Genomic DNA, 13499 nt, shown 5'->3' with positions numbered 1-13499 from the left:
GATTTTTCTCCCAAATCTCTAAATGTGAAATCTCTCTCATTGTCTCACACGTCTCTCTCCAGTAGATTTCATATCTGAGAGATCTTCTTTTTTCATTCTTGTTTTGATAAAACTTGTCACAAGTAATAAAACGCAAACCGTTCGGATCAACAGTTCATTGACTAATTCAACAGTTTTTAACCAAATACCGGATTTGAAATAAAACGGAACCGATTGCCTAAATAATTTCCAGACTGAGCGGTCTGACCATCCGAGTCAACAACGGTTCGAAAAATATTGGGTTTTACCATTATGTTAAGAAAGGACAACCACTGCAACTTCTGTTTGGAGATGCAACGGTGAATCATCACCGTCATCTCTCCAAATTAGAATTTAGAAATGTTGTCAATATTACCAGCATTTAATGGTATGTTCACACGACCCTATCTCCGTTGGGATTCAGATTGTTCAAACAGAAAGCATGTCTACCCTCTTCTCTAGCATTTCGGCTACTATCCTATGACAAACACTATATTCCACCACTGTTTAATGAGGGACGGGTACTACATCACCGTTGGCAACTTAGCATCATATGATCGATTCTTGGATACGGTCTAATGAGGGATGGATAGGAATGAGGGAGGCAGGGAGAACCAGAGAAAAATACGAGAGAGTAGAAGAGAGGGAGGGAGAGAGAGAGAGGGAGGCATTTAAATCCACCGCTAGAAGCGGTGACGAAACAAGGGAGAAGTGCACACCTGACATGTTTACTAGTTTGAACATTTTTCCATCAAATTTGATTTTCCCCTGTTTTTCTTCGTTTTCTTCTTTATTCTTGTGATGATGAGCAGTCTCCCGTTGGGGTTGATAGTGTGGGTGGGCCCAATCTTAAATCTTCAAATTCTCCGTCAATCTCAAATTTTTTTGAAGGCTTAAAACATATTCCATTCATTCAAGAAATTGATACAAGTACATAGAATTGCCAACAAGGCCAATCAGAACCCAAATACATTTTCTTAATAAGAACAAAATATATAAATGGATGTAGGAGAACAAATGAACTTTTGCAATCAAATAAAGGTGTATTTAAATCACCAATAAAAGTAGAAAAGCACAACTCCAATCCACCACAAACGGCGAGAGAAAAGATAGGGGAGGTTCCCAAAAGATATTGCAAAGAGCCAGTAATAGCATGGTTGGGGTAGATCTGCAAAAGATGACAGAGCCCCAAACATTACAACCAATACCAGATACTGTAACTGCCTTCCATAATGGCATTCTCCGGAGAACTACGAATGGAGCTGACCATGAATTGCTTCTGCCGGAGAACCACGTATGGACTTAACCATGAACGGCAAAACGTAAAGCAACACCCACCAGTATCGAATGCCCAATATAGGATCCAAGAGTAAGTAACCCCCTTGTCAAAACGCCTACAAAAAGAAGAAAAAAAAAACAAGAAAAGAAAAAGAGGATAAAGGAAAAATCCCCAATAGAGAGATTGATAGAACCTCAAGAAATGCGAGAGAGAAGCTCTCCCTAAACAGAGAGAGGGAACGGTTGTGCAACTTGCAGAGAGATCTGCCCCGGCAATCTCAGTTATGCACGACAAATCAATCCATCATGAATCCTCACTGTTATTAAAACTACGTAAAAGCCCTTGATATCAGCTTACTCGTATGATTCTTAGAATTCATAGTCAGTTATTGTAATTCATCTCAAATGTCATTGGCAACAATTCCAATTTAACGAGTTTAGGCTGAATACAATAGGTCTAGGTTCAGCTTTTGTCAAACTCTACAATTTTATTGGCATGTTTTATAATAATAAAAGGACAAGTCGTCGTAATGATGCATCTGGACTGGTGCTGTCAAAAGATAAAAACGGATGAAGTGGGTGGGAAAGTGTGGATAAGAGGAACATGGGATTCAGTTGCTGCCAATGAACAGGGTTCACATCCGTGACCTTGTGAATACGGTCCATGATGTTAGTATGCTTATCGGTAGCTTCCTAGAGGAGATCGATGAGCTTATCTTTGGATAATAACCATACCTTATCAATGCTCGCCGATGGTGATGATGGGGAAGACTAAGGCTCTGTTTGGTTTGTGGGAATATTTGGGTGGGATGGGAAAAGATAGAATGGGATGGGATGGGAAAGTGTAAAAATTTAACTTTTCAGTGTTTGGTTTTATATATGGGAAAATAATAGGAAAAAGCACTATCATGACCTGGTTCTTCGCAGGAAGAAGAAGAAGAAGGTGAGGGAGGAAGACAGGAAGAATATGAAGAAGGTAAGGGAGGAAGATGTGAAGAATAGGAAGAAGAAGAAGGTGAAGGAAAAGATAGAAGATGGAGATGGAGGGAGAGACAGAGAATAGGGAAGGTAGCAGATCGCCGCTGCCTAGTTCTCTTGCCACCGCCGCCTCCTCTGTTCAAATGGGGAAGGCAATGAACAGTGGTTCATTGTTAGTATTTGGTGAAGAAAACAATGGAGAATAGATCAGGTCACACTGTTCATCGTCGCTGGAAGGCAATGAAAAATGGTTTCTTGAGTTTTTTTCCACTGAGGTCGCACTGTTTTGGTGCGACCTCGATTCCACAATTTTGGGATCTCGCATCCCACCTTTTTCTCATCCCATCCCTCTATTTCCCTCAAAACAAATAAGAGAACAATGAATATTTTTTGAATATTTCCTTTTTTCTCATCCCCATCACACAAACCAAACGGAGCCTAAGAGAAATCACCATTGAGGATTCGTTGCTCTCATCTAAACATGATGAACAATGGCCAAAAAAATGGAAGAAAAGAAGTATGGAAATGAAAATGGGAAAATAGGATAGGGGAGAAAGGGGGGGGGGGGGGGGTTAGCTGCCACTGTTGGTTTGAATAGAAAAATGGTGATCTTTGCAGAAAAAAAAAAAAAGTAGCTTGAAGATAGCCAAACCCTTGTTGACTATAGCATTTAGAAATAGTCCACATTTGCATCTGGTTGTAAGGCTTTGTGGAGGAATTATCAATCCTTCTTTGATGGCTTTGGCTTGGAAATACAATATGGACAATATGATTTGCAGGAAATGCTACGAACTCCGCATCCCAGGGGATGTGCGGTAATTGTCAAATGATATTTTTGGTATAATTTAACATTAAATCAAACACGTAAAGTCACGTGTAAATGGTCTGTAACGGAGACTTAACAAGAAGGGAGCTGTGTGACAATTGTCATAAACAGTAAGGGTACTTTAAGACAATATTGAAATAGTAGGGGTATAGTTAGTCAATTTCCTAAACATTAGGGGTAGTTTAAGAAATTTGCCCACACTGAAAATAGGGTATCTTGTTAGGAACCATTTGATTGTTCGTTTTGAATGTTTTTTTTTTTTTAAAGTCTAGAAATATTAAAAATCCCATGTCACTCTTTGAACAAGGATAGATTGGTGTTTTAGGCTCGGCCTAGATCGAACGGTCGAACCATGAAATCTATAAAGTAATGGTTTTCCGAGCCCTGGTTAAATGACAATTTTGGCAAGTTAAACGAGAAAACCATCCGATTAACCGGTAAAATTGGGGCCAACATTCCGGTTTTTAGCCTAGTCCAAGTCTTAAAACACTGAGAAACACCCTCCCTAAATTATTTTATTCCAAAAGTAAAACAAAAACCAAGAGAACAAACCAAAGAAACATAGATTAAAGCAGATACAATGGATGCTAACCTAAAAAATAAGTAAAATACTAAAATGGACATTAATTACATTGGCTGAATCTAACAATTTTGTTATTTTATTTTTGTTATTTTGAATCTTACATGTTTGTTATGCCCTTTATTTTAACTACATTGACTGAATTTTGTAACATATTCACTTTTTTTTATTGCACAAAAGAATAAAAAAACATTTTTGACTATGAGAAAGGGTGTTTGTCATTTCTTAACAGGATCCATTGAATTTGTTTGTCATTTCCAATATTTAATGAGCAATGCTAGCATGAATCAACACAACTGGAAGTTTTTAACAGATAAATTTGATCATTGAACCCTCTAGCTTCCAAAAATAAATAAATAAATCAAAGTGCTTTCCTTCGGAATAGATATATAGGGGATGATATTTTGCTAGCCCATGAAAATTTTCACCATATGAAGAAGACAAAAGCTAAGAGAGGTCTCATGGCAATTAAATTTGGATATGAGTAAGGTCTATGATAGGGTGGAGTTGCAATTTCTCCAAAAGGTAATGGAAAAATTGGGCTTCAGGTATAAATAGATAGGTTGGATAATGAATTTAGTATCCTCAATGTCTTATTAAGTTCTAATAAATGGAACTCAAAGTAGAAAAGCGAGGCTTGAGAGGGGTCTTAGGTAGGGTGATCCCATTTTCCCACACTTGTTTTTGTTGTGCTCTAATGTTTTCTCATCGCTCCTAAATAAGTTAGTTTTGAATGGTAAAATTTCTATTGTTAAGCTAAATCAGTAAAGTCCCATAATTTCTCTTTTATATTTTGTTTTACATATGATAGCTACATCTTTACCAAGGCTGGTTTGGAGGAGGGTCATAAAATTCTAGATATCATCAGACTATATGAGCAGTCCTCATGCCAAAAAGTGAATATTGAAAAATCTATAGTCAAGTTTAACTCAAATATACACCCAAAAAATATAAAAGCTAGTTGCTAGAAGTCTCCACTTGAGAAGGGTGGCAAAACCTTCTATATACCTTGGTCTTCACCTCCAAATAAGCAAGTCCAAAACAATAGGTCTTTGATTTCTTATTGAATAGGGTAGAGGACAAAACAAATAGCTGGCAAAGTAAATACCTTTACCATACAGGGAAAAAGTCATGATCAAATCAGTGGCAACTACTATCCCCTCTTATTGTATGTCCTTTTTTTTTTATCCCAAAGACCATTTGTAACAAGATAAAAAAGATTCAAAGGCAATTCTGGTGGTGTACAGTTGAAAAAAGTAACAAAAATCATTGAAACAACTAGCGATTAGTAAAAATAAATTGAATGGGGATTGTGGTTTTTAGGGATCCTAAATTGTTTAACAAGGCATATAGATAAACTAATATGGAGGATTGCTTTGGTGAGGATAATCTTTGGGCCAATGTGATTATAACAAAGTATAAGAAGAATAAAAACTTTATGACTACAGATTTTCCTAGTAGTGGGTTGTGGGGGTGGAAAAGTATTTTGGAGGAGTGCTTTTTGGAGCATTGGTTATGGTGAAAAGGTCAAGATTTGAGATGGCTCTTACCAATGCTTTTGAGTGTCACAGATAGACTGGTATGGCTTCCCTCTAGAAATGGCAAGTTTAATGTTAAATTGACTTATTTTAAGGCAAAAAACCTCAATGGCCCCCCTCTTATTGAGCAGGATGGTCTAGGACAAGAAGATGAGAGATTCCTATGACAAGTTATATGGTCTTTATAGATAGAACCAAAGATCAAAGCATTCATGTGGAAATGCTGTCACAATGGGGTGATAGTTGCACATAATCTGGTTAATAAAAAGGCTACTTCTAATCCAATTTCCAAGATTTGTGGTTATGAAAATGAAATGCTTATGCGTGCCATGTTAAGATGTGATCATGCTCGAAGTGATTGGCTTGGGAGTGGCATTGGGCTTAGTTCTAATGAGTTGAACCAAAATACTAGTTTAAGGAGTGGTTAAAAAAGTGGGTGTTAATGTGCAGATGGCTTAAAAAAAAAACCTTGCTTCCCTTCTTTGTAAGACTGTTGTGGGGTATATGGCTGGCTCGAAACAATGCTATTTTTAAAAATGAGATCCCTAACCCAAGTTTTGCGATTAACATATCCAAATAAGTAGTGAAGGAAATACGCCAAATAATGAGGAAGTTGAAACCAAATCAGCCCCTTTCTAGAGATCCCCGGGTCCTTTCCCTTTTTTTGGACAAAGTCGGTTCAACCTTGGATGAATATAAATGTGGATGGCTATTTCTTGAGTGATAATTGTCTTGCTAGTTTTGGTTTAGTGGATCGTGACACATAAGGAAGATGCCAAGCTCTTTGTTTTGGTAGATGCCATGGCTGTTTTGGTAGATAAATTAATATTCTGATTCTTTTTTGACGGTAACATTTATAAGTTGTTTACAAAAATAAAAAAAAAAATCGTTTCGAAGGAGAGCCACGTTGCGTCTGTTGAATAGGTTCTTCCAAGTTCTAAGTGCAAATATCCCTTTACAGAAACACGTGGTGGCAAGCGGCAACATACCTACTCCGGTTTTACGAGCGTTAGGTGGACTCTGCGCACGCAGCGTTTGTTAGAGACTTGGGTAATATAAAGTCCGTTAGTCCGGTGGATCTAATGCGTGTGATTTCATTGGTTCCCCCCTACGTGTCTATATCCACTCGTTGGATGGAAAAAAAAAAGGTAGAAGATTTTCTACCGATGGCGATGAATAATAAACGCATTAGGGTGGTCACGGCGTATTCTATGAGATCATCAACATCGAATCATCTTTTTACCCAAAAAAAACATCGAATCATCACTAAAATCATTTTCTCTTTCCTTTTTTTTTTTTTGAGAAAATCTATGCTTCCGCTCCGCATTCCTTATATCTTCTGGTATTTTTTCCCCCGTCCAGCGCGTTCGGTTCTCTGACTTCTCTCCGGTTCTTCGTTCATTCGTCGCTGTGACCTATCTTTATCCCTCTGTATCCGTTGCGCTCGCTTTGCTGGTAAAATTGCAAGTTTCTTAGCTCGACTCGTCAAATGGCAGGTAAATGAATTCGTCCATTTCATCTTTCGCCTGAAAGCTGAAACGGTTTCATTTTTGCTTTCATGATTTATACTATATTTGTGTAACATGGCCGATACATTTTAACGATATCGTACTTGCTGAAAGTATCAGTCTACTGACACCCCATGGGTATTATATTATAGCATGCTTAAACTTGGGATCCTGAATTTGCAAACCCAATACCTATCGAGAAAAAGATACAAACCAACATGGACAATTCGTCGTTATTCAGGAATCCATCCATGGAGATCGAATCATAACGTGTAAGTGGGATCTCTCCTGGTATGCCCACTATTCAAATCGGAATCAGTTGATCATATGTTACTGATAATCGTCACCTTAGAAACGTGAAGTTCATTCTTTCACTATATTTTATAGTCTCGACTAGCAGTTGAGCTGATGTCAAATTCTTTAGAATTTAGATTTCATACAAAATTTTCCCGTTCATTTTTTCCTCTTTTTATTCTTCTTCACTCTTTTTTTTTTTTGGGAGGGGGGGGGGTTCCCATGGAAGATGATTGATGTTGAGCGTAGATAGGTGGTTGATATTGCAAGAAGGGAAAAAAGGGAGGTGTTGAACTTGAACTTCATGTTCTACTGCTTCACTATTACTTCGACTACAGAACTCATTCGCATTGTTCTGCTCAACAAGTTACTGGATGTCTTATGTTTTACAAGGGAATGATTCTTATTTTAACATTCTTTTCTGAAACCTCGTAAGGCGCCAAGAGTAAATTCTCATCTAGACATTTGCAAATTATTAGCGTACTAAGGATGGATGCAGCTACCATTTATAGGAGAACTCAGTTTCAAAATCTCCAAAATTTTGTCCTCTAATTGAATTTAGCCTGATCATAAAATTATATGCTTGAATAATAGACTTCAGAGTTAGCAAAAAAAAAAAAAAGAATAATAGACTTCAGAATCTGCTAGTAAGTAGCTGGAGCACTTCACATTGAAACTATAAAATTCTGTAGTTGTTAACTAGTTTTTACATGAAACTAATTTAACTAAAGCTTTTAAAAACTGTTGAGGAATAAATGCTATCAATAGCATTGAAATAGTTTCATTTTAATTTCTCGGATAGTCTCACAGAAATTATAGATCTAATAAGATGTGCAAATTTGTATGCAGCAACATCAGGGAAGATTGTTCAAAATGTTTTTGTGTCACAATGCTGCCAACAGAATAGGCAGTTGGTCACCCATTACCGCTATGACTGTTTTGCCCCTAACATGCGCGACTCACTTCCCTATCAACGGGGGAAGTTGGCATGGACTGGCATATCACCCATGCAGTTGCGCTCCTTGGCAAAATACCAGAGTGGCTCACGGAATCGAGGAAGTATTTGTTGCAATGGTCTGCTCTAGACTCTAACTGTTTAGGTTGATCTCAACAAAAACATAACTTTTCTGTTATCCTGGAAATTGCATATTTTTTGTCCTTCTAATCATGCATTTTCAGTCATTTTTAGTTATACTTCCATGGCCATTTTGGCCGTGAAAATATTGATTATTTCAACTCGATTTCCTCTAGTCACGTATAAATTTAATACTAGTTATGCTTTTTGGCCTTTCCCCTGACTTGACATTTCTTCTGCAGTTATTTCATCTGCTAGTGCAGCACCATCTCTTGAAAATATTGATTTTAGCAAGCTTCAAAATGGAAGGTAAAGATTATACACATCCATAGTGTGGTTTAGTTAGGCTCTGTTTGGATAAGCTTTTGCTTTTGAACTTTGGGGGTGTAGGAAACAGAATTAAGTTAAAAAGTGTATTTAATGTTTGGTAAGAGTTGCTTTTAAAAACATGAAAATCTAAAGTCAAAACACATTGGAGCCTCAAAGCACAAAGCATAAAATTGGGGCCTTGTACTTATGGGCTTTAAAAGCAAAAATCCTGAAGCTTATCTAATGCAACCTTAGATTTTCTCAATTCGCATACCTGTTGGGAACAAAATCAGTTGCAACATGCAAACAATGTTGTTTTATACATTTTAACTTGCTTCTTATGTTTACTTGTTGAAGTGGAATTTATAGTTGATCTGTTTGATAGATGGTTCTATGTGCTTCATTGCATTATTTATTTTGGTCGTATTATTGGATGTTAACATTCAATAAAAGAATTTACTCTTGATGACATATTCATCAAAAAAAAAAAAACTCCTGATGACATGTAGATATGTAAACACATATATCACTGGGAAAGGAAAGCTGCAGGCAATTACTTGTGCAATACTGCAATACTGCAGTATGGCATACTTGCTGAGTTTGTTAATATTATAACTATATTGTTACATACGTGCAATATACTTTCATTTTCTAGTGAAATCCATTCATCAGTTTCTCTGTATCCATAAACTTATGACCTTGAGTCAAGACCAGGGGCTACAGACCTGGTTCAGTCTGTTTGATTAAGTCCAGTTATACTGGATAATTTAGAGCAAAAATTTGACACTTTCAAAACTTAAAACCCAAACATTTGAAAGGAAATAAATTCCTTACCTTTTCAATGGGTTAAGAGGATATAGTATAATATTTAAATTAGCTTAGCACCTTAGATTACTGGCATATATAGGTTTGCTTGGTGTTCTGGTCCCTCGAAATGACTTTGGTTTGTCAGTAATACTCAGTAAGGAAAATCTTACTCTGCAAGAAGAAATTAGGTTACTGGTTTCCATGTTTTGCAATGGAAATTCAAGTATAGCTTATGATGATTTTTTGTCTTCCATAGACTTCTTGCTACCTCTGCAATATGCTTTCATTCTTTTTTTATTTATCAGGATTTAGCAATTCTTTGTGCTCAATGTTTACTTGTGATCAGAGTTAAAGCCAAGGCCCTAGCTTCTCTAACTAGAAACCTGAGTGTCTAAGGCACTTGTTCCACTGCCTTTAACCAGTTTATGATTACTAGACAATTCCCTTCAACAAGTAGATCCATTCAACTAGTTGATAAGGCAAGTTTTAAACCTTGAATTAGTTCTAACAGTTCTGTCTTAAGTTGTTTCCAGGACCAACAAGACCAGAAAAACTTAGAAGGGTATTCCCCTTGTCATATCTAACTAGGGCTGGCAATCTTGACCCCGACCCATTTGACCCACCCAACCCACCCACCTTGGAACCCACCCATACCCACCCAATCTATTGGTGGGTCAATATGGGTCGAGTAACCCATTAGGGTCAGTGGAAAAGGGTCAAAGGTGGGTTGGGTTGAGGGTACCCATTAGGGATGGGTTGGGTCGCGCGGGTCAGGATGGGTTTGGTCAAAGTCAGCTCTATTTATATTTGCCAAATCTCAAAAAACAGCAATTGAAGTGACTTGAACTCATGTCTCCCAGTGTGTCCACATCTCATTACAGTTCCAAACCACCATGACACATCTCATTTTGTGATTAAAAGTGAAATAAAATAGATTTTATTAACTTTCGTGTTCACATGCAATTTTACATGAAAGCACTTTTACAAAAGCAATTTTATAAAGTAATTTTATGAAAATGACTTTTACGAAAGCACTTTTACAAAAGTACTTTTACACAAAAGCACTTTTATAAAAGTACTTTTACAAAAGCACTTTTGCGAAAGTACTTTTATGAAATCACTTTTATGGAAGTACTTTATAAAAGTACTTTTGCAAAAGCACTTTTATAAAAGTTATGCATTTTTTTTGCATTTTCTGCAATTTTTCTATTTTCTATATTTTCTGTAATTTTTTGGTATTTCTCTGCTTTTTTGCAATTTTCTGGTATTTTTCTACGTTTTCTAAAATTATTTGGTATTTTTCTGCATTTTCTGCTATTTTCTACACTATCTGTATTTTTTTGGTATTTTCTGCATATTTTTTTGCAAATTTATGGTTTTTTTCTACATTTTCTGAAAATTTCTGGTATTTTTTTGCATATTTTCTAAATTTTTCTGCAAAAGTTCTGAATTTTCTGTAATTTTTTGGTATTTTTCGTAATTTTCTGGCATTTTTGTATTTTTGAATTTTCTGCAATTTTTTTTTTTGCATTTCTGCAATTTTCTACTATTTTTTGCATTTATCTACAATATTTGCATTTTCGGATATACAGGTAGACTTGACTCATTTTTGTCACGTGGTAGTCTTGCCAGAGATGATTCTCTCAAAAATGTTTTTTATTATTTTTTTTCCGGATATACGGGTCAACCCAACCTGTTTCTATCACGTGGCAGTCTTAAGAGAGATGATTTTCTCAAAAATGGTTTTTTGGGTATACGGGGGCTGTCCCAACCCATTTTTGTATTTATAGGTGAGGGTAGGTGGGTTAGTATGGGTGATGGTGGTTAAGGGTCAATATGGATGGGTCAAGTGGGTCAATATGGGTGGGTTATGACCCTTTAACAAGGATTGATGATGGGTCATGGTGGGTTGGTGGGTCAATATGGGTGGGTTGGTATTCAACCCTTACCCAACCCAACCCACCCGTTTGCCACCCCTAATCTAACAGCTTCCTCAATGTGCCTGAAACTGCAAGGTTGCCTAAACAGCATTATCAAAGTTCAGATTTTTTGCCCTTTCTCTAGTGTTCTCCATTCCATATTACTTTGCTTTCTCCCACTGGCTGGAGAAGCCTGTTACAGTTTGCCAATCGTTCTAAATGCCATCTATGGTGTTCTTTTGTATTCTTCATAGGTCAAGACCCAATGAATGGTTCTTTCCATTGTGAGGTCAATCCAAGAGTGAATGTTTTGTTTCATTCCTTGTTTGTTTCTCTCCCTCTTCAAATGGTTTCTTTCCATTAAATAGCTTAAATCGGGGGTGATTCAGGCTTTTATTTATATTGTACAGTGATATCTTGCTAAGGGGCCATTGCCTAATGTGATAGTAAAATCTTTGGATGAAAAGCATGAGGATGTGGGTTTGAGTCTGAGAGGTTACATTGTGTGCCAAAAATGCTAGAGGTTAGATCCATATGCAGTCAATCCCTCCCAAGACCTGGATAGCTGGGACCAACATTAGGTAATGGTCTTCTATGGTAATAGCTTCCTTCCTCCACGATTTTGGCATTGAACGAATCTGTCACGCTTTTTGTGCATTGATGTGCATCCCTCGTATACAAGTTACCTTTTCTCAATAAAACAGGGTACAATGCTGCTGCACTACCAACTTCATGGCTTCAACATTCTTTTTCTGTTCCTTTTTTTTTTTATTGGTAAGCAAGAACTTTATTAGTGTGTAAAAAAGAATAGATTACAGTACAAGTGTGCCAAGCACCCTTCCTGATGTGGTAGGCTAGCCCCACCTACCTACCCCAATTTCAAACTTTCTACTTTACAATTTATATATAACTTTCCTTGGGGTTGACCCCCATATGATACTCTTCTATTAACTCCCTGCCTAGCTGCATCAGCTAAGCTATTGGCTAATCTATGAGTTCAAATGATTTTTTTTTGAACAACAGTGAATATCATTATAAATTTGCACCAGACCATCTGAGATACAACCACACTATACCTGTCCAAAATGGTTATAAATTTGCACCAGGTCCTGGTTTTCCTCTTAACTTGTTCTTGTTAACACCCATTCTTGCTGGAGTATCTGCTAAACTCTTTGCAAGCCTGGAATCATCATCATCTGAGCAAAACCTGTCAAAGCTTAATGGATAGTGTTCCAGAAGGAGGGATTATTGTAAGGCCATCATGTTTTCATGGATGTTAAATTCAACTTTACATTTTTAGGCCACATTTAGATCATGGGATTGGATATGGATTTGAATTCCACTCCCATCTCAAATCCACGAAATTGAATGACTAGTCTCCTACATCATTTTTAGTTCTGCTAAAATGCAGAATTCAAGGCTGAAAATCCTTGTTTTGTCTGAATCCTATTTTGCATAAAATGGACCCAAATAATGAAATCTGGAAATATTTGGAATTAATAATTTCAATTCTCCTGCCAAATTGAAATTCACCCTAATCCAGAGACAGCCTTAGTGTCACCAGTTAAGGAATCATTCTTTTCACTTCCAATGATAAGTATTAGTGGATGACTTAACTGTTGACAATAAGAATGTAAGTTTAAGCTTGTTGTATGGCAAACAGCCATGTGTTTTTTCTTGTTAGCTATAAAGGTTGGTATTGGGGTTATTGTTGAGACTGATTTTTATATGACTTATATAACTTGTTGGAATGAGCATTTTCGTATTTTTAAAGACTAATTCACCCTTGCAGTGATATTCGAGGTGTTGCTGTTGCTGGTGTTGAGGGCGAACCTGTTAATCTCACTGAGTCTGTCACTGAAGCAATAGCTGCTGCATTTGCTGCATGGTTATTGGACAGAAAAGCAGCAGATGGCTCTAGAGGGCTGAGAGTTTCTGTTGGCCATGACTCGCGGATATCTGCACAAAAGCTACAGGTAATTTCAGTTCTTTACATATCCAGTAATAAATTTGTTTGTCCTTTATCAAAAGAATAGATTTTTATCTTGTTTTGATTTATTTTTCTGATTGCTGAGATTATTTGGGTTGTAACCAATCCACTCCTCCGGTCCTCCCAAGACCTTGGATGCTAAGGCTTGCTAGTCTTTTTGCCCAGCTTCCATTGTTTCAAATCCATTTGAGTGCTTCATGTTCATGTTGGAGGAACTTTGCATTTGACATCCATGTATATTCAAGCTTAAGCGGATAATGTTCCATTTAGGAGCCTCCCAGTACTATCACTCCCAAGAACAGCTGATAGTTACTGTTCATTGTTACTGATCAAACTAAAAAAAAAAAACAGATACAAGTTCTCTATGCCAACTGAGATT

General features: G+C 36.9%; 1 protein-coding gene across 3 annotated transcripts in view; it reads left to right on the top strand.

Moving 5' to 3' along the window:
• Nucleotides 1-6469: 6469 nt before the first annotated feature.
• The window catches only part of LOC104594867 (phosphoglucosamine mutase family protein), a 34089-nt gene continuing 27059 nt past the window's right edge, over nucleotides 6470-13499 (top strand). Inside the window, exons 1-4 of one of the 3 annotated variants that reach the window (XM_010255391.2) lie at nucleotides 6484-6714; nucleotides 7870-8094; nucleotides 8338-8404; nucleotides 12923-13106. In XM_010255391.2, coding sequence (XP_010253693.1) covers nucleotides 6708-6714; nucleotides 7870-8094; nucleotides 8338-8404; nucleotides 12923-13106 — 483 coding nt within the window. In that variant the 5' untranslated portion in view covers nucleotides 6484-6707. Of the gene's footprint in view, nucleotides 6715-7869; nucleotides 8121-8337; nucleotides 8405-12922; nucleotides 13107-13499 lie in introns of all 3 variants that reach the window. The other 2 variants (XM_088898930.1, XM_010255393.3) reach the window with 2 other exon arrangements.

Source organism: Nelumbo nucifera, chromosome 2 (assembly GCF_055504915.1).
Source record: "Nelumbo nucifera cultivar China Antique chromosome 2, China Antique-T2T, whole genome shotgun sequence".
In the NCBI taxonomy this organism is placed as follows: Eukaryota; Viridiplantae; Streptophyta; class Magnoliopsida; order Proteales; family Nelumbonaceae; genus Nelumbo; species Nelumbo nucifera.
This window is presented reverse-complemented; position numbering and strand designations above follow the sequence as displayed.